Source organism: Pinus tabuliformis, chromosome 9 (assembly GCF_031772625.1).
Source record: "Pinus tabuliformis cultivar Carrire ecotype Pingquan chromosome 9, CPIR1, whole genome shotgun sequence".
NCBI classification, from domain to species: domain Eukaryota; kingdom Viridiplantae; phylum Streptophyta; class Pinopsida; order Pinales; family Pinaceae; genus Pinus; species Pinus tabuliformis.
Window position 1 is genome coordinate 1,615,085,354 of NC_142307.1, and position 27,116 is coordinate 1,615,112,469.

Consider the following 27,116-nt stretch of genomic DNA (forward strand, 5'->3'; position numbering starts at 1 on the left):
TTGATGAAGGTTACATGAGAAGCCCAAGGCATTGATTTTTGAAGTTATGTTAAATAACACTTAAAGAATTGAAAGATATGTTGAATTATGGATTCATAGTTTGTAGTACATCTTATGGCTTGTTACATGTAGTTGATAGTTATTTTACTTCATTGTCTGCATGAAAGTAAATTTTTTATTGATAATTAATATTCTAACCCCTTCTACTTCAATATTATTGCAATGATAACACATGTTTTGAGTGGAAGTCTTCTATTAAATTTTAACGAGTTGAAGCTAGCAGGTAGAAAATATGTGGCATCTACTTCAATATTATTGCAATGAAAACACATGTTTTGAGTAGAAGTCTTCTATTAAATTTTAATGAGTTGAAGCTAGCAGGTAGAAAATATGTGGCATCGAAATGGCAGTCTCCTTTCATCCCTAAGAATATCACTCTTTGTTAGTATCATCATGCCTTTTAAAAAAAGGAAAAATCATAATGTTATCCCATAAACATATCCGAAGCACCATACATTGCAAAGCAAGTACACTGTACAAAAATATACTCTCACAAAGCCACCAGTGATGACATTTCATTGACAAAACGTAAAAAGCTTTATGGATTTCTGCGTTAAGAGGATCTGAAGTATATTACATATTTGCATCAATGTAACGAATTATCTTAAAAATGCTACACTCCCATCCGACAAAATGTAGGAATGCCCTTCTCAATATAATTAAATTTGAAACAACTCCTACTAAGAAATATCCAATACTGCCCCCAAATCACAAAAGAAAACAATATAATTTACCACCCGAAATCTTTATTAAGATTGAGCACAATAGAAGCACCGTCCTTCCTCGGCACAAAACCAAATTGAACAAGTTAAAAAACATACTGCCTCACAAAGCCACCAATGATGACATTTATTTGACAGAACGTAGGAAGTTTTATGAATTTCTGCATTTGAGGATCTGAAGTATATTACATATTTACATACATTCTGAATTATCTTATAAAACACTATACACTCCTCTCCAACAAAATGGTATGGCCTCCTTGATAGAGAATTAAAATTGAAACAAATTGCCTGAAGAAATATCCAATATTGCCTCAAATCACAGAAGAACACCATCTAATTTACAACGTGCAATCTTTATCAAGGTTGAGCACAGTAGAAACACTCCCTCCTCAAATATAAGACCAAATTGAATAATACAAATGAGAACATAACTTCCTATACTGAAGAAAGGAGCTTCCCGATTGGAAACATAAAAGTCGGTATCATAGCACAGCAAAACTAAATAGATTACAGTAAGTCATTTATGATGGCAAAATAATGCACCTGGAACCAAACAAAATATTAGATGTGACAAACTAGGGTAACATCACTAGTGAAATGTTCATGATGTAAATTTAGAAACAATACAAAATTCCTCTAACTGGTATTGAATTGAAACAAAACGTGAATGACAATATAGCATACCCAAAACATCTAGGCTTGCAGTGCTTTAACCCTTGCAGTCAACTCTCTAACTTGGTTTCTAAGGCGATCAGGATTACAGAAGAAGTCCACAAAGACTTGTCTCTCTCGCCCCACTTCATGTGGATGATGCTTTACAATCTGCAGAACATGAAAACCAGGTCCATCTATCGTAAATAATTTGAAACATCAGTTACCAATTGAAAATAATGTATTCTTACAAATAATATATACTAATTACATGCCAATGGAATTACCTCTGCCTTTTCACGATGCTCACGTGTGACTTCTTCAATAGCAGCTGAAAGTTGAGAGTTGATCTTCTCCATCTCGGCAAGCTCTTTCATGAGAGGCTAACAATTTATATCAAGTCCATAGAATGTGGGGTTAGCTTGTACCTAACTAGCTTATTGCAGATAATTTTTTTTTGACTAAAAAAATACAAAAAAAAGTGACTATTAAAGATGAAATTGTACACCACAATGGACATAGAGTACAGACAACAAACTAGACTTCAGATCTAAAAACTTCTGTAACAGGCTTCTGCCTATTAATCTTTTGACTGCATTTTTTCCAATGCATTCAAACTTCCACAGATAGCTACATCAGATAGCAAATCCACTTTGTTTTTCCTTCAGTTCAAAAAAATTATAATTTTTGTTTTTCTCATCCAGTTGGAATATTTTAGGTGCAGAATTCTCAGATTCAAGTTCGAATCTTTATTATTTCTGAAGCCATCACAGTGGTTATTCTTTCATGTGTACAGCTAAAGACACAGATATAAGCCTTATCTTTACTATGGTAGTTTGACTCTTCACTCAATCACCAACACTTTCACTCAATAAAACCAGCATAGATCGATGTTAACCCAGATCTATCAAGCGACCAGAGGGATCAAATCTCTTGAGGTGGAAATGTCTTTTAAAGTGCAAAACGTGGGCAGGGGTAGGTAATATATTACCTCATAGGAAAAAAAGAAATTTCTTACTCTTGGGGTTTGGATTCAGCCTCAAGCAATCAAGCAGAAACCTATATCCTTTATCAAGCCCTACTCCAAGCACTATCATTAAAAGTCACCAAGTTAACTATAATAGGAGACTCTTCTCTCCTCATCTCTTATTTACAAAAAATTCTCCTCCATGGTAATTTGAAATTGAAGATTGTCCTTGCAAGAATAAGAAGTTTGCTTCATAAATTTGAACAATATGAAGCCTTTGATATTCTAAGACATAACAATACAAACACTGACTTGTTGGCCAATCATAGAGTTCGATTAGCAAAAGCGGACTTGGTGGTTAATAACAGTAAAAATAAATGTTTGATTTCTTAAAGAACTGGAATATCATCATGCACAAAAGCACAAGGGTCCTTCCGAAATATGAAAACAAGTGGAGTAATCAGTGATCTACGTGGAGGTTCCTCTGAGGTCCCCAACCTCAACATAACAATAGAAGAGTAGAATGGCCAAGAGAATAATAAATACTTATCAGCAGCAGAACACAGAAAATAGATTGGTACCCAATAAAATGTAAATTTTGTTTTTTAAGGATGTTACTAGAAGCTTTATACTTATAGACCACTAGATAATTCTGAACTGTATAGAGAACAACATTCCCGATTTCGGCTATTGTGGTCTGTTTCTATGGCTCATTATGCTCTTTGATGTACAGATGAGGTATTGTGCACGGCTTATGGAGATTTCTAATACTAAAATTTTCAGTTAAAATTAAAAACAAGAAGAATAAATATTTCACTTAACATGCATATTGAAATATTTCATTTATAGCTCACAATGAAATTTCTTTTGTTCTTAATATTTTCTAAATACCACATATCAACTCCATATCAAGAACAGAATAAATTAGACATCTCCCTCACAATGGAAAGAAAAAACATATGATTTTTTTTAATTCAAGTAATTTATCTTTCTTTATATAAACCTGATATAAACTTATGTTACTTAATATGAACATTGAAAGATTTTATTTATGACTAACACTAAAATATATTTTTGTTAATAATATATGATTTTAAATACCACATGTCAACTGAACACAAAATAAATATTGAAATATTTTATTTATAACCCACAATGAATTCTTTTTTTGTTATTAATATTTTCTAAATGCCACATATCTACTCCATATCAAGAATTGAATAAATTACACCTCTTTCATATTGGACTATAATATCAAAATTATTTTTAAACGCCTCATGTCAAATCCATATTGCGTAGGGAAGGAATTACACATCTCCCTTGTACTAAAAACTAGAAAGCATTGACGAAATTACAAATTTTTTACTTTAATTACTTTCTCTACGTAAAATTAAGGTGAAATTGAAGAATTTTATTTATGACAAACATCGAAAGATTTTTTTGTTATTACTATTTTTCAGTTTGTTAATGCAAGTATTATTTTATTATTTTTAAATGTAACATTATGGGACAACATCTCCCTAACACTTTTATTACTTTTTACTTATTATTATTATTTTTAATTAAACTGCCATTATTTATTATTATTATTTGATCTAACACTTCACTACAACATCTCCCACATACTGGGCTATAGAGCGCCTCTCGATGCAATGAAACCAATTTATCTCTTAATGCATACTTCTTTCCCTATTAATTTTATATGTGACAAGATTAACCAATGTTTTAAAAGTTAGACATGGATTCAAAATTAGAATTGGTTGAGGGCCAACTGAGACTTAGATTGACTCAAGCCAATCTAATTTCAATGACTTGGTTTACTAAAATATACATAGAATACTTAAATTTTAATGAAAAAAATAAATTTTAAAGATTTCAAACAATGATTCCAAAAAATTATTAAAACTTTGAAAGCATTTTTTTGGTAAGTTGGACTATGTTTGCATCGCTGAATGAAAACGAAGCATTACAAGTTGTACTTGAGTTTGCATTTACCTAAATAGCTAGAATATAAAAGAGAATAGTATCTAGTTGCAAGGCTATCTTGCTTGTAAATTCTCCTAAGTAACAAAAACATTATAAACAAGACCATAGTTAACCATAAGGAGTGTCCAATTGGGTGGGAGCTGGAGCCCAATCATCATCTTTGTTGTTGTGGAAGTCCAAGTTCGCCAATTTCTTAACTAACATTGGAACTTTGTTATCCAACTTGTTGACCTGTTGTTGCAAGGCATTAGTGCAAAAAAATATTTCCTATTGCTTCATTTCTTTCAACCAAAACTTTTCCCATTATGGTTTTTATTTGCCAATACAAATCCATTGTTTGCATGTATTGTGTTTGTCTGGGATAGGTGTTTCCTAAGTCAGGAACCCACTGCCCAACATTCTCCTCCACCTTTGTCTAATAGAAATCTATGTTTTCAACCCATGCCTCATTCTACAACATCTATCTTTTCTTGAGTAGAGCAAGTGGTAAACTCCCAATAGTGGCTAGCATAGGCCCTCCGCATTGGCCTAGGCTCAGGTTCGAGGTAACCCACGCTTATCGCAATCTCGACCAAAGTGAGTGTCCTTAGCAAGGCATTATAAAACACAAGGAATAGGATATGAGAGAGTCAAAGGAACAAAATGCCAGGATAGAGAGGAGTTGACAACAAACAATACTTAATAGAAACTAAAAATGGACAGGAAGGGGATACATCAAAAGATCAAAGACAAGTATTTGAAGGAGAGTTGTTGAACTGGAGAGAGGAAACAAGAGATGAACATTTGTAGACTTGGAGGAAAAAGCAAGGGAAGAGGTTGTCAAGGAGGTCATAGAACCCTCCAAAGTTGCAAATAAAAAGATGGAAATAGTGGAAAATCCAAAGGAACACAAGGCTACTCACTTGGAGTAAGCTCCACGATAAGAGGTCGAAGTTGATTGCAGAGTCTCTGGACACTTCATACCATGAGTAATTCAGGGCCTCCATTCTTAATAATGTTGTAGTGCAACCACTCCAAGTGAGATGATTTTCCTACGTAGGGTGAATCATAATGATAACAAAAGTGTGCCTAAAATGATTGGCCTTATTATCGACTAACAACTTCATTGCACACATGTAATTAAACTATTCCAATTGTCTCCAAGCCATGAGCGGTGGAGGTGGAGTAATCGACGTATGGGGGTTCATGGCTTGACAACCTTATAGTGTTAAATTGTCTAACCTCAGAACTTGACAAATTATTTCTGCTGAAAATTAAATATAATACAACTCATAGAAAAAAATGTTCACACTAAGATCTTTAATTCACTAAATAAAAAATTATAGCAAAAAAAATGAAACAATTTATACTGACATATAGAAAAATCTGTTTTGCACTTCAAATAAGCTCCTCATTAAAAATAATATCAAATCTTACAAGAGCACTCTACTAGGAAAACGGGTCACAGAAAAGAAAAAAAATTACAAACTATAGCGAATATTTTGAAATTCATTGGCCACTTGTACAACCCACCAGAAACTCTTGAAACACCCCCTCAACCTGCTAGTTGCTCAACCTATGCGACACGTGTAGTGAATGGCTTGGTTGTAACTCGTGTAGCCTTCCTGATCTTCCCACGACATGTGTGACTCGCTTGGCTACTCTCACGCAGTTTGGGGCCCCCCTCACCTATGTGCAACCTCCCACATCTAGCTGCTTGTGCGTTGTTGTTGTAGATCTGTTGTACAACTTGCATGGGGCTCATTCTTTTGTTGTGGATTTCTCTCGTCGTCCTAGATGAAATTCCTTTATCACCCAATCAATTGAGATCTCCTTGAGCAATTCTCCTTTGTGTCTCAATTACTTAGTGTGTCTTTCTCCTTCACCTAGCCTTGCTTTTATAATCTTCAAATATTGATCGAATCAATTAATCGGTGATGAGTATGTCTTCAAAACCCTAAATTCTCAATGAGATTGACAAATCAGATTAAGTTCTAATCAACGAGAAAGATTAATCACTTTGATAATTCTTCTAATTAAAATGAATTTACTAAAAAAATACTTTCGACAACTTCTACATGTCTTGACACTTAAACTTGTGCAGAAGTACCTATCAGAGCTACAAACATCAACTTTAAAAGAAAGAATTATGAATAAATAAGACAAATGACAAGCAATGTTCCAACATCGTTTATACTGGGGTCCACATCATTAGTATCATACTTCGCCTCTTGTCTAGCCTTTGCTTCTACCTCAATCCTCTAGGGACACTTATGAAAACCACCCTATTTTGATGAAAATACTTAATCTAAGCCTTATAATATGGTATAAAAAGCTTAACATGCCTAATCAATGATTTTGGTTTGAGTGAAGGTACGTTTTTGTTAAGGCCATCATAGAGGATTTCAACAATCAATATCACCAACATCAAGGTACATAAATGGCTTGGTGCTCTTGACTAAATGCCAATCCCATACCCTCATGTGTGATAGAATCCAATAAAAATGTTACAATCCTACTGATTCTAAATTCCTAAAAATTGTTAAGTCTACTGATTTTTGAATGGGCTACAAAATTCTACTTTCTCCATATGAAGTTAGATGAGGTTAGAACCACTCTCAAACATCCTGAAACAAATAATAGTAATATTAAAATTTTACGTAAAATTTGACATAGAAAGGAAAAGATAAAAGAAATGTGGAGTTTAACATTATCATTATCATTAATGGGTGTGATAATTTGGATTTATTTTTTCAACATCTTAACAATCAATCCAGCTCTATTAAATTTACATTGGAGCCAGAAGTTAATGGTAGCTTGTCTTTCCTTGATGTCCTTATCTCTAAGAAAGATGATAGCTCATTCTCTCGCCAAGTCTTGCATAAGAAGACTCACATATAACAATATCTTCATGCCAACTCCCATCATTATCCTACTAAAAAACTGGAAGTTCTCAACACTCTTGTTACTCGTGCTTTAAGGGTTTCTTACAAAAGTCACTTAGATAATGAGAAAACCCATCTCCTCAAAGGTTTCAAAGAGAATGGCTACAATAAGCACCAAGGTCTCATAGCATTAACCAAAGCGAGCCTTGGCTCTAGGAGAAAGAAAGACCCCTTAGATCTGATTTTTGGTGTTCATCTTTCCTTTATCCAAATGACCACCGACAGGATTGCTCAGATCCTGAAGAAGCACAAAACCAATTCCACCTTTAGTCCCCTAAACACTATTCAAAGTTCCCTAAAATCCACCAAAGACTCGGTGGACCCTAAAGGTATTAAATGTGTTTATATGATCACATATTCTTGTGGGACCTCCTACATTGGAGAAACTGGCTGCTCAATTAATCAAAGGATTCATGAGCATGTAATAGACATCAAACATTGTAGAACTCGTTCCTCAGCTTTGGCATAACATGCAAAAAAAACGAAACACCATATATGTCTAGAAGAAGCCAAGGTCATTGCAAAGATTGATCACTTCCATTACCGAAAGTTTAAGGTGTTGATGTTGTTGGATCTCGCCAACATTGTAAGGGGATCTTCCTGATTGGAAGTCCCAATTAGACCTCACACTGTTTGGTGTAGGAGTCCCATCTAGTCATATGGTTCGGCCACCGTTGGAAAGGTTTCAAAGATATGCCTTGGTTATGATTACGCACAAGATAATGCAACACCTCTTTGGGGCAACAAGTATGTGAGCTTTGTGAGACACCTAATGTAAGGTGCACGAGGGAACATCCACAACTGGTAAAAGGAAAACGAGCCTTCGGTTAGAAAAATAGTAGTACTATCCTAAAGGGGGACCCGAGAAGGAAGAGAAAGACTTGTTGATTACCTACAGATTAGTCCACATAATAAACAACAATCATTAAAGCATAACGACACTCATTCAATAACAACCATAGCTAAGCAACGAATTAGTTCATTCACTTAGTATGTAATTAAAACAACATATATCATAAACATAACAAGAATAGTCTTACTATATCTACGATACATGTATGAAGAAGTGTCGGCTCATAGAGCTTTTGATTAAGAGTGAAAGATACTAAGTACATTGTTACATGGATGAAACACTATATACAATAGTGGAACATGAAGCCACAACTTGCTTCTCCAAAGAATAATCTATCTCCTATGCACTAAAAGAGAAGCCAAGGCAAGACTCCAAGAATCCACGCCCTTAGCTTGAGTTATGAGGATCTATTTATAACAAATAACAATGACCTTTGAGCTTCCTCATGACTCTTCAACTCCTATGATTGTTTATATTCTATTCATGACTTATTACATTCCATATGTGACTATTCACATTCCACATGTGTCCCTTGGACTTCATTACATACCATTTATTACATAGTAAAAATTACATATGAGACGGTGGTTGTATAAGACAAAAACTAATAATGGGACAAATGCTCATCAAATTGATAAATCATTTGCTTCCTCATGGAGCTCATTTGTAATGCATGTGTGCCATGTTGAACTTCGTTGAGATAGCTTTGACCCAAACTCAAGACATTCATATACATAATGACCTTCATATCCTCCTCTAGTAGGGATTTTGTGGTTTTAAACAGGTCATCGTGGAATTTTTGCTATAATTTTTTTTTTTGCAAAGCTTCAGAAGCTGAAATTAAAACCCAATTGAGCCGAAATCTTGATGAACCTCGTGACCAAATTTCAAATCTTGGTTCGCTATATTTTCGAAGATATGATCTAAGGAATTTAGGGTTTTTGCAGGCTCCCGAATTCCATGTCAAACAAGTGATGTTGGGAAAATTGCCATAACTTTCTCTCTAAGCATTGGATTCAAATTTAGTAAATAGTCATAGAAAGCGGACAAACTGTAGTTTGTTGAGTAGTGTTTTCAAGGTCGAAGGTCGCAATGGTGACATGTGGCACTTCGTACAAGGTCGCTCTACTAAACCAATCTATAATCAGGTCATCGTGGGAGATTAGGCATAACTCTTTCTTAAAGAATCCAATCTTGATTAGACCTGTGGGGTTGGAAAGAGGACTCAAAGGTCTACCACAGGACGAAATTTCAGACCCTGGAGATCCGAAATTACATAGATACAACAGATTCAATATCGAGCTCCTATAAGGCAAGAAAAAACATGCATTTAAAGATCACTGCAGTAAGGACCACACATCAATAGTCAAGGGTAAGTATCCTACAAAAAGGTATGTATGATTATTGTTTACATTTGAAATATGAGTATCATCTCTGACATATGTTTTTGCAGGAGAACGTAAGTACATGCAGGGTCTCGGTTATATCTCTATGTCTCTATATGTCACAGTTAGTTTTGATAACCACATTTCAGATGTCCTATTCTTGATACTACACATTTGATGCTACATATTCTTGATGCTACACCAAGTCTGCTAAATCTATATGATGTTGTAAGTTCATGTTACTTGTCTTGTCATAGTTGATAGAATGGTCTCAGTTGTTGTACTTAGAACTTGGTCCATCACAAGTCTAGGGTCCAAGCCTATATCAAGAGTGGGAGTCTTTGTCTACTGCTGCAACAAGTCAACAACAAAAGTGTCATCATTGGAAGAGTCATTATTGTAAAAGAGTCAATCTGCCTAGAGTCGAAAAGGCATTATTGGGAGGTATAGGAGTCTCTGTTGGGATGATGTCATGGTTGGGTTGCAGGACATAGTGTGATTGGGTGTTCGATCAAAATCATTGTAAATCATATTGTATCGTGGATTGTTTTCCCTGGTATGAGAATCCACACTCTTGTCTCATTTCAGTCATTGTAGGGTGGCAGGGAGGTGCTAGGCTAGTGCATACGGGTTAGAGCCTGTGAATACTTCAGGGTGGTAGGTTGGTCTAGGATGTTGGGGCATCCACTCAGTTGACTATTGAAGAAACCAGGACATTGGGGCGTCCTTCCAGTGGGAGCTGGAGAAGAATCCTTTTCTAGAATTCTAGGAAGTTGTTGCTTTCATTTCAGTTGGGGCTGAAGATTAAAGAATTTATTAAAAAAGCGTTCAAGTGGTTTTTGACCAAAAGGGGGTTTTCCACCTAAAATTCTTGTGTCTACAGTGTTCTTTTATTCACTGTTGTTATTGCATAAACATTAATAATAATTGAATATTAACTAATGCTCTGAAAATATTTAAAAGTGCTAATTGTTAAGGAATACTGATTCACCCCCCCCCCCCCCCCCTCCTCTCAGTATTTCCAAGAATGTGACCTCAGTAGACTTATCAATGAAGCAATGTGTGTCTGCATAAATGAGAATGGTTGGCTTGGTAACTTCAATAGGTTCCTCAGCTATTGCTTCTAAGACTTCTTTGGAGGTCACTTTACGGGGAGGCATGGCTCCAACAGATGATGAAAGGGTCACAATAGTTGTAGCTCAAACACCTGTTTGTGGCAGCACACTTACAATGACAATATTAACTTTATGCAACCTAGCTATGCAGCAATATCTCGTAAATCATGTACAAAGCAATATTCTAAAACTCCAACTTGGTCGAGGGTCGACTCTGACTCCGACTCCGACTTGGTATCGACTCGACCAGCTCAATTTCAATGACTTGGTCGTTGTAAAAAATACATTAAATATTTTATTTTTTTATAAAAACACATAATTTTAAAGATTTTCATTCATGTTTCCAAACACACAACATTAGAATATAGATAGAAGACAACATATGATCAAAGTAGGCTCATGAATATATCCATTATATTAAAATGGCACCCAATGCACTGTCCAATACATACACGATGATGATATAGAGATCAAAACAAAAACACATAACCAAGGAGGCTAGAAATGGCCTCTACAACAAAATTTTGTGACCAGTACTACTAGCTACTGCTAGAGTTGCCAACATCATCTGGCTCAGTGTTACTTGGGAGTGGGAGCGAAAACGGGAGTGGGAGCGACATTTTCAGAAGCTCCCAACATCAAGGTACATAGAGGGATTGGTGCTCTTGATTAAATATGAGTTCCATACCCTAACACATGACAAACTTCAATGGAAACATTGCAATCCCCCAATCCTGAAATCCTGAAAAACCGGTACGTCTACTGGATTTTGAATGAAATCTAAAATTCTACTTTCTCCATATGAAATCCAATGAGGTCAGAACCACTTTCAAACATCCTGAGTCATTTCATGGTAATGTTAAAAATTTAAGTACAAGGATGAAAATGATGATTAAGGAGAATGTCACTTTTACTTTAAGAATTTAACATTACCATGAATAGCATAGCCTTAGTAGAGCAATATGATCAAATACTAGGGTTTGGGAGAGGGGAATGGACCCCAAATAACATTTAACTAATTTATAAAACACCTTGGAGTCCCCAACACTCAGCTAACAGTTACAGGCTGCATTCATTGACTCGGTCGAGTTATTGCAGAACTGGCCGGGTTGACCGAGTCATGACTGACTCGGCCGAGTCATGCAATAACTCGACCGAGTCAGTCATGACTCGGCCTCTCGAATTGGTATTTCTGCCGGGTCGTAAATTTTTTTAGTGACTCGGATCAACTCGGTCGAGTCACTAATGACTCGGCCGAATTTTAAAACAGTGGTACAAAGGGCCATCAAATGTAAACGATCGTGAAAATCTATAAACAACAGTACAAACTCACTTGCATGTGCAAGAAAATAATCATGCAAACTAGGAGGGCGCACTTTCAAAGCATGAAGGAAGGGCTAGGGTCATTCGGGCTTTGCAGTGCGCTCATGCGCTCAAGCAAGGGAAGAAAACCATCAAGGGTGCATAGGCACACTCCGAAGGGTCAAAGGGGTGAGTTGTCGGGCCTTCAGGCCTTCACAGTGCACTCACGCACTCAAGGAGATAGAGAGGGTGGACTGACACACTCCGAAGGGACGAAGGAACATGTCTTCAATCCTTAAGTCCTGCAAGGTGTGCTCATAAGCTCAAAGGAAAGGAGGGTGCATTGGCGCATGCCGAAGGGACGAAGGAAAATCATTCGAGTCTTCAAGGTGCGTTCATGTGCTCAGGGGAGGGCGCAATTATTCCTGACGAAAGAGTGTGCTCAAGAAGGAAACTTGGTCATTCTGGGCGCAATTTTCAAGGTTGATCGGGCTTCGAGTTCCAAAAGTGCACTCTGCCTAAGGAAAGCTCAAGAACAAGTTTGACAGCAAGATTTCATGATAGGAATGAGAAGAAGAAGGATATGCAAGCTTATATGGATCCTGTCATAATCATGGTGGAATGTGAAAGGTTGAGGAATGTGCATAGTCTCTACATGTGACAACAAATTAACACTCGCAGAATCAAGATTTAATTGAAACACCAGTAAATAAACTGCAAAAACAAAGAAATCATGAAAGACAATGAATAGATTTGACATGCAAAACTTACTTGTAATGCAGGTTGATGAAGAGTTTCTTGATCCATAGCTATGCGCCCAACCTAGATGAGAATGATTATGCAAATGAATGATTAACTAGGTTAATTTAAAAGAGTTTACATGCAAAAATGTTTCATGCATGATTGCCACTTGTCGACAAGTGAAAGGATTAGTTAAGGGAAGTTAAGTGGGCTCCTATTTTCTAGGAGTGCACCCACATGCAACAAAGAGGCTCATGCATGCATCCAGGAAGAGCGCATGTCTTCAGCACGAAGGAGTGCGCTCAAGGAGGGTGCACTTGCTCAGCATGGAGTGCACTCAAGGAGGGCACACTTCTTCAGCTCGAAGGAGTGCAAGCAACTCAAGTGCATGTCCACAACTTGAAGTGCGCTTTTTCCTTAAAGAGTGCTTTTCTTGCTTGTGTTTACTTTTTATGTGCTTTTTGAGTGTGTGCATGGCGTAAAGGCTAGTTTCCAAGCCGAGGTAAGTCACGAGACCACCTAACCATGGACTAGATAACCTAAGCGCTTCTAAGGGTTAGGTGATGACACTTGGGAAACATTGACTTAGGAGGATGTGACACTAGAAAAAGAACACACAAATAACAAATCAAACAACATGACAACACTAGGGGACTTGGAATGATGGTTCATATCGGCTCCAAAATTGACTTGGGCAAAAATTTTGGAGGGTAATTGTCGCAACGACAACAGGGAGCTATTGAGATTGAGAAAAGATCCAATACGTTAAAAAGAGACGATGGGTGTAAAATTAGTAGTTGTTGAATCCCTACCCTTTCTTCTTAAGGGTCTTCATTCCCATATTCTTGATTTTTCTTTTCTTCTCCTTTTTTGATTAGTTTTTTTTTTCTTTAGCCTTCCTGTTTGTTTCGTTCCATTTGTTTCTCTTATCCTCTTAATTTAAATGCTCCTTCATTTTTCTTGGGTTCTATAATTATTTGAATAAATTAAACCCCCTATAATTAGTATTCTCTATGTTGTCCTTCTAATATTTAATTTTTGGGCCTAACATTATTCTCGTTTGGTGTTTTAGTTATATAGGATTTTTCATTTTTATAGACTCATTTTCTCCTAGCATTTAAGTGAAGTTCTTTTTGACTTTGAATTATTTAATAAGCGTTATTCTTTTCCCTCTTAATTTTTTGTTTTCTTTTCTTGGATTTTTATATTTTTGATCATTACTTTTATTTCATTCTTCTTTTATCCTTTATTAATAATTTTTAATATATATATATATATATATATATATATATATATATATATATATATATATCTATATATATATATATATATATATATATATTATAGTTGTCTTCTAATTTGAAAATTTTTCCTTTTTTCTCTATAATAAATTTTATGATTAATTTTCCTTAATTATTACTCTTTCATTTCTTTGATTGAATTTTCAATTTTTTATCTTGTCCTTTGTTAATTTTTGTATTTGTGTATATTATCTTCCGGATTCATCGCATTAGGTTTGTTTAGATCGACGTTTCGAACCAGCAACTGTGGTTCATCTTCAGGATATGAAAGATTAGTGGAAAACTGGTCTTACTATTCCTTTTAATAAATAGATGTAAGAGATGCATTGCCGACAGATATTAGGGATTATTTATTTATTAATTTTTGTATTATTTTATTTTTACCTATTTATGATGATGTTCCTTGTTTGACTTTTCTAGGTTCCTAATTTTTATTTTTGATCCTTTCTTTTTTTCTTGCAATATTTTCTTCTTTTAAAATTCTTTCTTAATTAAAATATTCTTATTTAATAATTAACAAGTTATTAGACATTATAGAAATTTAACAAATATTGATATTAAATTACCATTGGGTTTTAACCATTTGAAATTTGAATTTTTCTTCCCTCTCTACGATATTTATTTTCATGCCTTGTTAGAATCTCCATCTCAGTCCTGATGATGAATCACAATCGAGGGTTCGTAACGCATAGACGAAAATATTTTGAATGTGGTCTTACCAAAAATACTTTCTTGAAAAATATGAACCACAGAAGCCTAAATTCATAAATTATCATTAGTTGCCAATGTTTTTCGTCAACCCTTTTTAAAGAAAGATTGAATTTTGCATATTGGTGGAGTCTAGTACACACTTCACTAAGTAGGGCGAGTTTGGTACCAAACCTACTAAGTCATGGTTTGACTCAGTTCATTCAGTGCCAAACCACCCCTCTAAACCAAGCAAATGGTCAAGTTTGTTACGGTCAAGTTGGTTTGACCAATGATCAACTTGAGTGTCATTTAAATACTCGAGTGTCTTCCTATGCTCAAGATGTAGCACACTGTACAACCATTAGCTTCTCTGCTCTATCGAAAAGTGTAACTAGGTTTGGTCTTCATAATGACTTGTAATTATGATTTTTGTAAATGAAGAAAAGAAGAAAATAAAATTATTTTTGTGATGCTTGCTTCATGGGTTTCATGAGCAAGAGATTTTATTTAGATGGCTCCCATTGAGAGCCTTAGGATTTGTCATTAAAGTCAAAAGATTCAATGTCATGTATGAAAGACCCTTCTCGAGGATATAACAAATGTATATGAGTCAATTAGATTGTCTAAGTAGCCCTCCAAAGACAAGCACAAGTTCCCTCTTCAAGTCGGCCTCAAGAAATCATGTCGGCTCACCTAATTCGAAGACACAACACTTCACTAGATCATGTCAACTAATATATATGGGTTGACTACTATAAACAGGCACCTCGTCCTATTCCCATAGACAGATTTTTGGGTATCTTTCTTTGAGGTTTTTAGGTGACAGTGACAAAGGCAAGTTCGGATCTCAGGTGGCCTAATGAAGGCTTACAGTTCGGATACTTAAGAAGTTCAGATGTCTCTATGGACAACGGAAGAATGAAGCTCGGATATGTCCCTTTGTGATTTCGAGTAGATAGGGACAGTGAGAAGTTTTGATCATCCTTGAGATTCTGATGACTGTTTTGGAGAAGTTTCGGTGCCCAAAACAGAGAAACAAAGTTCGAAGAAGAGGCTACAGTGAGGTGTGAAGTCTAGGAGCGTTGTAATTCAGATCACAGTGAATAAGTGACAAGTTTGCAGTATAGACAGTGATGAAGTCTCACCATAGTGCCACAATCTCGGTGGAATCTCAGTAAGGGTCTTGGTGCTATATATGTGCCATCATAGAAGAAAGGTCTCGATAATATGACAACATGGTGGTCTCATAGGTCAAAGTGGAAGAGGAGTCAAGAAGAATGGTGATTGTCAAGAGAACTTGTGTCTTGGTCTTGGTCTTGGTATTCGTCAACTGGAATCTCTATAAGAAGAATTTGTGTGGGATTTTCCTCTCAAAGAGTGAGAGATTTTGGCCCTGGCTCATAGCCTACATTCTGTGTCTCTTGTCGATTTATGTTCATGCATTGGTTATTGTTTGATGAAGAAGAACACTAATAATCTAAGAACAAGAAGATTATAATCTAAAGAAGTACATGACATTCACAAGCAATTACTAATGGAAGAGAAATCACCTAATGCTAATGCCCTAGATTTCTCAACACGGTATCAGAGCTAAGGTGTCAAAGTCAAGAAAAAGGGCATGCAACCAAAGAGACATTCAAGGATCAAGTCTCAAGAAAGGCATCAACGCAAGTCAAAGGATATCAAAGCAAAAGTCCAAGATCTACGTTAAAGAATCAAACCCTAGATCGAAGAAGCACTCTACACTAGCAAAAGTTTTTGGATCCCCTAAGTAATCATTAAAAGACCACAAAGACCCCCATCAAGTCGAAGAGATCTACAATGCAAGATAGCCCAAAGTATAGATATCCAAGACAAGGACTTCAAGGACAAAGATCACATCATCTTAGAGAAATTCAAAACCCTAGAAGCATTTCTGATCTGCACTCATTCACCATCAAAGAAGTCGAAGTATCTTGAAGGCTAGAAGGCATTGTCATCATCTTCAAAAGCTATAAGTTAAGTTCCCTCTCATTGAAGCAAAGATCCCCTCCTTATCCTTGAAGAAGATCATCTGAGGAAGCATCAAAGCATCCTCATCAATCACCATCAACAATGGGAACTAGATCTAAAGGCATTGTCATCATAAAAAGGAACAATCTCCTTTCATTGAAGAAGGGATTTTCATTTGGAAGAAGATCATCCAAAAGGGGCACTAATACATCCTCTTGAACCACAATCAAAGTGATCAATTTGAAGATGTTATCTTCACTTGTCAAGTAAGTATCTATTATTCTATAAATCTAATCTAGTAAAATGACTTCGTTTTGCAAGGAGATCTATAATCTGGTTGGATCATCGAATTTCCTTGCATGGAAAAGGAGGATAGATAGAGTCCTCGCTGAAAGTGAAGTCATTGATCATATCTATGAAAAAATCTCCAAACCATCCGAAGGTCAAGCATGATCTGAAAAAATGGAAAGGGATCAATGGGGTTCAAGGGATTCTTATGAAATCAATCAAAGGTAGATTGGAGACATCAAAGGAGATATATGATAAGCTCGTAAAATTATTCTTTGAAGACACTATAAAGAAGGTCACATCACTTAGATCTGATATACACAAATTCAAGGTATCAAAGGATAAAAGGTTATCTTCATAAGATCTAAATTGTAAGATGTGGGATGAGATAATCTTCATTGTTCTAAATACACTAGTTGATGAACAAGGTAAGAAATGTCTGTGAGGATAAGAAACCTATTCCATTCAACAACTTGTGATTTCTATGCAATATAGAAGAAGACAGGTTGAGGGCAAAAAGTATTCAAACATTTGTCGAAAGGAGAAAAGAACATAGCTAAGATTCAATGCTATGAGCGTTACAGGAAAGATTATCCTAAACTTAAGAAGGGAAATAACAAGGAAGATAGAGAAGAAGTCAATTTCACCAAAGAAGTGGAGGAAGTTGAAATAGGAAAAACATTAGAAGCAAGAGCTCGTGAGATCACCATAAGGAAACATGAAGGACAAGTGGAACAAAATCTATGGCAGTCAACTGTGAAGGCTATAGCTCTTGGGAACCTTATTGGAAACTCAAGGAAGGGAAGAAGTCATCCAGGACAAGCCTCATCATACATCAAGTCAAAAGGAAACATCGGTTGGATAGGATATGCAAGATCCTCAAGATTCTCTGATAAAATCTTCATCAGAGGGTTCAACAATCTAGAAAGAAAGCAAGTGTTTCATCAAGAACTCCAACTTGTGGAATTCATGGGATGATGGTATGATGACATAAGAGATGAAGCAGATCAAGGGGTTGAAGCTCTTTTCAATCAAGGAAGCTGTTGAAAGAAGCCCAAATGACCTAAAGGTAAATGAGGTATGTATCCTTGTATTCAATTTTATAATGTCATGTTGTATGGTTGCAGGTAACTTGGATCACTACTCTATCTTGAGAAGCATGATAAAAGAAAAGGAATCTCCTCCTATGAAAGGATTCCAGAAGGCATGAGTCAAACTAGATGAAATCAACATAGTATGTCCTCATATGAAGTATGAGGTGGTTGACTACAATTAAGGAACTCTGACTGGAAACTCCTGCGAATGAAATGAAATGTGTGAAGGAAAGAAGGAAGGGATCGTGAGATATGCAACCATAGTAAAGGAAATCAACATCGAGAAGACCAAGAAGATTTGACAAGAAATCTCCCACAAAGATATGAAAACTCTGATGGAGGTATGGAAAAGATGGAGACCCTTGACAATGAATATCTTTGGGAAATATGTCAACATGTATGCAGGATGCTAATGCACATAGGAAGATGTCATGATGAAAGACCATCACAAAGGTAATTTTGATTTAAAGTATTTTTGAAATATTTGGATGGGTTTATGGAGGTCTACCAAGGGAAGCAACATGACATGAAGCAAGGCCAAATGAAGACTAATGGATCACTTTCTGATGAAAGGATGATGATATGACTAACTCATGGATGAAAGTGTTGGATGGCATATGCCCTATGAAGAAGTCCCCAAAAGAAAAAGACTCCTTGACAAAGAAAATACATGACATCGAAGGAAGGAGTTCTTCTAGCAGTTGGTTGTCCCATCATCTCCACCTCAGGAGTTGTTGTGGGTCCCTAATTAAGAGGGAGCCTGGAAACAAGTTTCTTATTTGGAAGAATCTTGGAAATTCCTAAGCCAAGAGGGAGCTTAGGTACATTCCTTCTATAGGAATGAGTAAATTTGTCCTCCCCAATTAAGAGAGAGAGATAGACACATTACTCTTGTCTTTACTTGGGAAGACAAAATAGAGGATTGGGTAATAATTTCGCATCTGATACTCTTTGAGGATGAGATAGGGCATCCAAGATAAGAGGAGTCTTGGAGGACCAATATTCTTTGAGGGTTGGGGAGTCCAAGATAAGAATAGTCCTCATGGAGCACACCTTGAGAACCCAGGTGGGGTATCTTCCGAGAGAGATAATGATGAGGGTGTCTATAAATCATTGACCTCGCCAGCATTGAACTTAGATCTTGTGGAGAGATGGAGTTGTTAGTCAAGGCCTTGCTATATAACAATGTTGGTTAATATGATGCTAAACAAATGGGTTACCAATATGATTCTTCTTATGAGAAATTCTTCAGATTGAGAATGACCAAGTACCATTATGAATACCTCCCTCGTTAAGAGGGAGTTTTCAAAAGTGTAACTAAGTTTGGTCTTCATAATGACTTGTAATTATGAGTTTTGTAAATGATCAAAATAAGAAAACAAAATTATTCTCGTGATGCTTGCTTCATGGGTTTCATGAGCAAGAGATTTTATTTAGATGGCTCCCATTGAGAGCCTTGGGATTTGTCATTAAAGTCAAAAGAGTCAATGTCATGTATGAAGGATGCTTCTTGTGGATATAACAAATGTATATGAGTCAATTAGATTGTCTAAGTAGCCCTCCAAAGACACGCACAAGTTTTGTCTTCAAGTCGGCCTCAAGAAATCATGTCGGCTCACCTAATTCCAAGACACAACACTTCACTAGATCATGTCAGCTAATATATATGGGTTGACTACTATAAATAGGCACCTCGACCTATTCCACGAAGACAAATTTTCAGATATCTTTCTCTGAGTTTTTCGGGTGACAATAACAAAGGAAATTTCGGATCTCAGATGGCCTAATGAAGGATTACAGTTCGGATGTCTCTGTAGACAATGGCAGAATGAAGCTCGAATATGTCCCTTTGTGATTTTGGGTAGACAAGGACAATGAGAAGCTTGAATCATCCTTGAGATTCTGATCACTGTTTTGGAGAAGAAGTTTTGGTGCCCTAAATAGAGAAACCCAGTTCGGAGAAGAGGCTACAGTGAGGTGTGAAGTCTAGGAGTGATGTAATTCAGATCACATTGAATAAGTGACAAGTTTGCAATATGCATAGTGATGAAGTCTCACCCGATGTTTTAAAAACCGTTTTGGAAAACCGGTAACCGGTCAAACCGGCCGGTTAGCAAGCTGGCTGGTCCGAACCGGCCAAAAAACCCAGTCAGACCTTGCCTTTCGCCGTTTTTGGGGCCCTAACCGGTGAAAACCGACCGGTTTAGGATGGAACCGGCCGGTTTGTATCAAACCGGCCGGTTCCATCCTAAACCGGCCGATTTATGGCATGCCCACTGATTCATGCAAAAAGGCGTTGGTGGTTTGTGGTTTAGGGGTTTTGTGGGGGAGGTAAAGGTATTTTCCCTCCAAAAACACCCTCTCCAAGCTATAAGAGACCCCTCTCACTCTCATTTGTCTCACACAACTGATTTGGAGTGTTTGTGAGTGTTTGTGAGTTTGTTTGTGAGCTTGGGGAGTGTGGAGTTTTTGCTGAAGTAGTCATCTTGGAGTTGGAGTTGGAGCTATTTTGGAGATAGTGTGTAGCTGTCAGTGGAGTTGCCATCTTCAAGAGGAGGCTAAGGGAGCTTGTTTGCATTTCCAGGTAAGGATTTGCACTTGATAATTCCTCATTTGAGTCTGTTGTCCATGAATTCTTTTTTTATGTGTTATAAACTTCTCACTTCTATGATCTATCATGTATGCTATAAACTCTCTAGCTCTATGCTATCAAATTTTGTAGCTTGAGCCTTGCATGTGCATTTGTTTTCCTACAATTATCTTTGGTTTTCCATTTTTCTTAGTTGCAAATTCTTTTTTTAAATGGCAGATTTCTTTGCAAATTGTTATTATTTCAAGCAAACATGGCTCCAAAAGGAAAGGACAGTGCATGGGCTCATTGTGATGTAATTGATGGAAAAATGATATGCAAATTATGCCATAAATCTATTGGAGGTGGGGGTATTCTTAGGTTGAAACAACAATTGGCTGGGATAAGAGGCCAAATAAAGCCATGTGATGCACCAAATGCACTGTTAGGTCCTATTAGGGCAGAATACATTTCCAAGCTTGAAAAATTTTATGAGGATAAGGCTAGGGAGAAGGCCATCCAAGATGACATTGCAAGGAAGAGGGAATTAGTTGAAGCCATGAAAGAGAGTGGGTATGATGATTATGAGATTCAAGACTCCACTTCTATCCCTTCCACCAATGACCCCTTTCACTAAGTTCATCCTTCTATTGGCCAACCATCAAAAGGAACAAAGAGAACAAACATCCAAAGTTATTTCTCATCTTCTGCCAACATTGCCTCTTCTAATCCCACTTCCTCCCAACCAAGTTCTCAACCCACTTTGGATCAACATTGGAAAAGACAATGCAAAGAAACTTCTCACCAATACATTGCTAGATGGTGGTATGATTCAGATATCCCATTTAATGCTGCTCTCTCACCTTATTACCAAGCTATGTGGGACTCTGTTATAGCTGCAAGAAAGGGCTTCAAAGGCCCTAGTATGCATGACTTGAGGGGAGCTCTTTTGCAAAAAGAGATATCTTCCATTGATGAGTATTTGGTTGATTTTAAAGATTCATGGCTCAAAACAGGTTGTTCCATTATGTCAGATGGATGGTCCGATGGAAAGAACCGCACTATCATTAATTTCCTTGTTTCTTGCCCTCAAGGAACCATGTTTTTGAAATCAGTTGATGCATCTGATAAGGTAAAGGATGCAATCCTTCTATTTGAGCTTTTGGATAACGTTATTCAGGAAGTTGGGGAGCAGCATGTTGTGCAGGTCATCACTGATAATGCCTCAAACTATGTTCTTGCTGGAAAGATGGTTGAGGCCAAATATAAGACCATATTTTGGACTCCATGTGCTGCACATTGCATAGACCTCATGCTTGAGGATATAGGCAAAGTGGAGTGGGTAAAAAACACTGTAGAGCATGCCAAGTGCATTACAAAATACATTTACAACCACTCATGGGTATTGAACCTAATGAGGAAACACATTGGAGGCAAAGAGCTTGTTAGGCCTGCAATTACGAGATTTGCAACTCACTTCCTCACGTTGCAATGTCTCAATGGTCAACATAAAAACTTGCAGAAAATGTTTTCCTCTGATGAATGGTCTGAATCTCGGTGGGCTCGTAGACCAGATGGAAAAGACACCAAAAAGAAAGTGTTAGACACTTATTTTTGGAAAAGGTCTGTAGAGCTTGTGAAAATTACCGAGCCCCTTGTTAAGGTGCTAAGGTTGGTGGATGGGGAAAGATTGGCCATGGGCTACATTTATGAAGCTATGGATCAGGCAAAGGAGCAGATACGGGCAGCTTACAAGGACAGGTTAGCTAAATATGGCCGTATATGGGAGATCATTGATAACAAATGGAACAATCAACTCCATCGTCCTATACATGCAGCCGGGTATTTTTTGAACCCAAGGTATCACTATAAAAATCGGCTAGGAGATCAGCATGATGGGGAGGTCAGAGCTGGATTGATTGATTGCTTGGAGCGCATGGTCTCTAGCCATGTAGACCAGTTGGAAATACATAGACAGCTTACTATTTTCAATATGACAAGTGGTACTTTTGGCAAAAACTTGGCAAAGATGGCAAGAGATGTGGACCAACCAGGTAAGCAATTCCAATTTCCATTTTGTTTTTCATTTCAAGTTAAAATTGTTTACGTTCTTGAATCTTTACAATTCAAATTATAAACTAAGTTACTAATTAATGTCTTTTTCTTTGCAGCACATTGGTGGGAGTCATTTGGTGGCTAGTGTCCTCAATTGCAAAGGTTTGCAATTAGAGTCCTCAGTCAAACTTGCAGTGCTTCAGGTTGTGAGCGCAATTGGTCTGTTTTTGAGTGCATACACACGAAGAAGAGAAACCGTTTGGAACAAAAATGGTTAAATGATCTTGTTTTTGTGCAATACAACCTTCGACTGAGGAGGAACCAAATGATGAGCAAATCACCTGATCTAGATCCCATTGTGTTGGACGATATTGATCCAAAATCAGAATGGGTGGAGGAGACTGAAGATCCTATGTTTGAGGCTGATTTTGATATCGACATGGCTTTAGCGAAGGATGAGGCAGATGATGTGGTGGCATCAGAACCAGGATCAGTAGCAGCATCAAGGAAAGGCAAGGAACCAATGGAAGGCACTAGTCGTGCAGGTCGACAAACTCGTGCTTCCATTAGGTCCACTTCTATTGTCATTGGTGGCATTGATACTGAGGTTGCAGATCAGGCTGAGGCATCCTCAGACTCTAAACCAGATGATGTCTATGTAGCCCCTGATGATGATCCTGTGTCTAGTAGTGGTGATGGACTTGATGATTGATCATGTGTACACTGTAGACTTGTAGTAGGCCAATGGCCTCATAGCTTGCAGCATTGTTTTTGGACTTTATAGGCCATTTAGAGCCTCATTTCTTATGTATTTTGCTATTTTGTCGATGATATGTATTGTACTCGGTGCCATTTTGATATATTCACCTTTACATGGTATATAAATGAGCAAACTTTGCATATTTTGTCTCTATTGGCTTGGAATCATGGTTTTACATCTTAAAAATAGTTTTGTTTCATTAAAAATTAATTATTTAATGTATTTTTTTAAAACCGGTTCGTTTAGACCAAACCAGTCTTGGTTAGACCGGTTCCGGTCGGTAAACCGGTTCATTAGGTCGACCGGTCTGGTCACCGGTTCCGGTTTTAGAAACATTGGTCTCACCATAGTGCCACAATCTCGGTGGAATGTCAGTAAGGGTCTTGGTGCTAAATCTGTGCCATCATAGAAGAAAGGTATCGATAACATGACACAACATGGAGGTCTCACAGGTCGAAGTGGAAGGAGTCAAGAGGAATGGTGATTGTCAAGAGAACTTGTGTCTTGATTTAGAATGGCTAATAGGTCAAGGGTCTTGGTCTTGGTCTTGGTATTCATTAACTGGAATCTCTATAAGAAGGATTTATTTAGATTTTTCCTCTCAAATAGTGAGAGGCTTTGGCCCTGGCTCATAGCCTACATTCTGTGTCTCTTGTTTCATGCATTGCTTATTATTTGATGAAGAAGAACACTAATAATTTAAGAACAAGAAGATTTTAATCTAAAGAAGTAAATGACATTCACAAGCAGTTACTAATGGAAGAGAAAACACCTAATGCTAATGCCCTAGATTTCTCAACATGCTCTTCTTGTGGCAAGTTTGTTCCTTGTTATAGAGTGAATAAAGTTATTTGTGGACAAATTCCCTTTTCTTGTATAGGAACTAGCATTTGAGAAAACAAGCAAATAATAAGATATTTGGGCTCTATATTTGCATTCCCATGCATCCTCCACCAACCATTTGGTTCATCCTTGCTTGGGTCTACGTGACCTGCTCAAGCATTGAGATGGTTTAAGGGGTCATTGCAACCTGCAAACTAAATAGACTATTTCCAAAGTTTTGCCTTGTCCTTCACGTTATACATCATAGCAATTGCAACCTGAAAGTTTGAAACCCACCCTTTACTTCAAGGTCATCAATGTGAGAAATTATCCCAGGCCTTTCTACATAATATTTTGGGTTAAGTGCATACCCTACCATGTGCAAAGGTGTTGTCAGTGGCCACTCTCAAACAACCCAACATGTTATCAAAATTCCCATAGTTTTCTCCAAGCCTAAGGGCGTATGGATCAATGTAATGGATAACATCCACAATAAGGGTTAGGAATGACACCAAATGACACAATCTTCTCACCAATCATCGCCCAACATTTTGAAGCCCAACTTTCTTCCCCAAGTTGATTCCAACCACCTAGCCACGTTAGACTTATAACCATGGACTACAATGATAGTTGCACCTTCAACATCCTTTTCAATTAGAGAAAATGGCTAGCATATTTGGTATTGGTGTGCATAAGGAATTCCCTCCTCGTGAGATATCCATATATGGAAAAGGAGTTGTGGTTGTAGAGAAACATTTGCACATTTCCAGCGGTTGTCACCAAATTTGATACCCACTGGATTTTGCCAATGACCTTCAATGCATTTTTCAATGCAAGCACACAACAAGGAATAGAATAAATATGCCTATGTAAATTTTGAATTAGTAACCTAGCCAATTTACAAATTGTTGCTAGTTCTATCACAACTTGCATCACATTGTTGGCCCCAATGTTCTCTATAACATCCACAAGAAGCTAAAATGGAAAGTCACATCCTTGTGCTTTACAAAATTATTGATGGCTCTAAGAAGAAATGGACCTGCTATAGATGTCACTATGATGTCGATGAGTAGTTGCTTGCTAATATTTTCCCATCCATACGTAACAACAAAGCACCCCCCTCTCACCCATGTTTGTCTCAACTACTCTATTTGATACTTTCCTCTATAAAACTATTGTTCTTAGCTTATGTTCACCATGGCGTACATATGAGGTTCATACTAATTTTATCGAACCATTTCCTAATAATTAAGGAAATCAAATAACATGAAAGGGAATTTCATTGGCCAAACTAAATTTGTCAACAGCATCATCTATGTCATCTCATTCCTGAATATTATGCATCCCTATTAGTGTGGCACCTATTGTGCAAGAATGAGATGTAGAACCCCTCGTTTTTTATGTAGCAATCATAACCATTAATGATGGAGATACGAATGGGGATGGGTTAACATTGACATCGTTCTATTGGGAAGTTGTTCAAAGTTGTATTTGGGTTTGGAGGTAATATTCCTACTAGAAAAAGAACCTTTTGGCATCTACTACCATTTGCATCATCAAAAGTTCACACTTTTGAACTATGATCAACTCCAAACACACATTAAATCCTTTTTTGGGAATTCCCAAAAGATGTTGCCTATATGCCCACAAATATTTCATTCCCAATCACATAAGCCACCACTAGTCTATACCCTACCCTTTTTGGCTTGTTTGGTTCCATATAGTAGAATGATTTTTTTAGGATTGAATGAGACCCTAGCATATCACTCCAATACCTTTGGTGGCCAAAATTGGCTACAAATCCTGATTCATTCTCATGGTCATTTGCTATCCTACAATCTTGTGTGTTTGTTTCCCCCATTTCCCCCACTTTTAATTTCCTTTTGCATAAATACCATAGTCACTATCAATGTCACTACTATTGGTGTTGACAATGTCACTCGCTTTGGGTATAGGTGTTCATTTTATTTGATTTTATAAGACAATCTACATGAGGTTTTGTAGGTATTGTCAATGAATGGAACCATTTTGATTGACACTGACTCATTTTCGGTGCAAGTGCAGGGTTTGTTCAATTTTAAAAGGCACCTACAATAGGGGTTTGTAGGTTTTGTCATTGAATGCAACCATTTCTATAGTGTTCCAAGGGGATGCAACCCCCATGGTGGGGGCGCCCCCACGTTTCCCATGCTCCTAAGACAAAAGGACACCTAAGGAAACATTTCCCCACATCCCCCTTTTGGTTAAGCGTGGAAAAACATAGCGGGAAACGTTTTTCCAATTTGGGGGATGTGTTCCCCAAAAGAGGGAATTCTAGGTGCCCCCACCAATAAAGGGGTGCTTTAGGGCATCCTAGCCCCCCCCCCAAAACAAAAGGGGGACTTATGGACATCTCCCCCTTGAAAGGGAGACTTCTGTTAACTTTTAATACCAAGTCTATTTTCTTTTCTTTTTCTTTTTCTTTTTTGAGGAAAGAAATCAGCCCCCCTCTCAATCTAAGGGCTAGATTGAGGTTGTTGGTACCAGGCCAGCCCATAGGTGTACTCACTTAAGAGTTCACAAGGCTTGAATCCAATGCAACAATATTCATAAGGATGAATCCATTACAACAATATTGATCAAGGCATCATAGCTCATCATGTCACTAGTGGGGATTTGAACCTAGGTGGGAAAGATAATAGTCATTCCACCCAACCACTCGAGATAACCCCATTCATCACCAGGTCTGATTTATTTTAAATTTTTACCTCAACAATTAATCTATACCCAGAGAATATTTTTCTCAACAAAATTCTGATTGGAAAATAAATGCATTGGTATTTATAACTATAGGAAT

General features: G+C 37.1%; 1 protein-coding gene across 1 annotated transcript in view; it reads right to left on the reverse strand.

Annotated features, from left to right (window-relative positions):
- Positions 1–827: 827 nt before the first annotated feature.
- Positions 828–27,116, reverse strand: part of LOC149154957 (AUGMIN subunit 3-like) — a 690,355-nt gene continuing 664,066 nt past the window's right edge. Inside the window, exons 17-19 of the mRNA XM_089441741.1 lie at positions 1,724–1,819; positions 1,470–1,607; positions 828–1,328 (exon numbers count right to left, since the gene is read on the reverse strand). Coding sequence (XP_089297867.1) covers positions 1,479–1,607; positions 1,724–1,819 — 225 coding nt within the window. The 3' untranslated portion in view covers positions 828–1,328; positions 1,470–1,478. The remainder of the gene's footprint in view (positions 1,329–1,469; positions 1,608–1,723; positions 1,820–27,116) is intronic.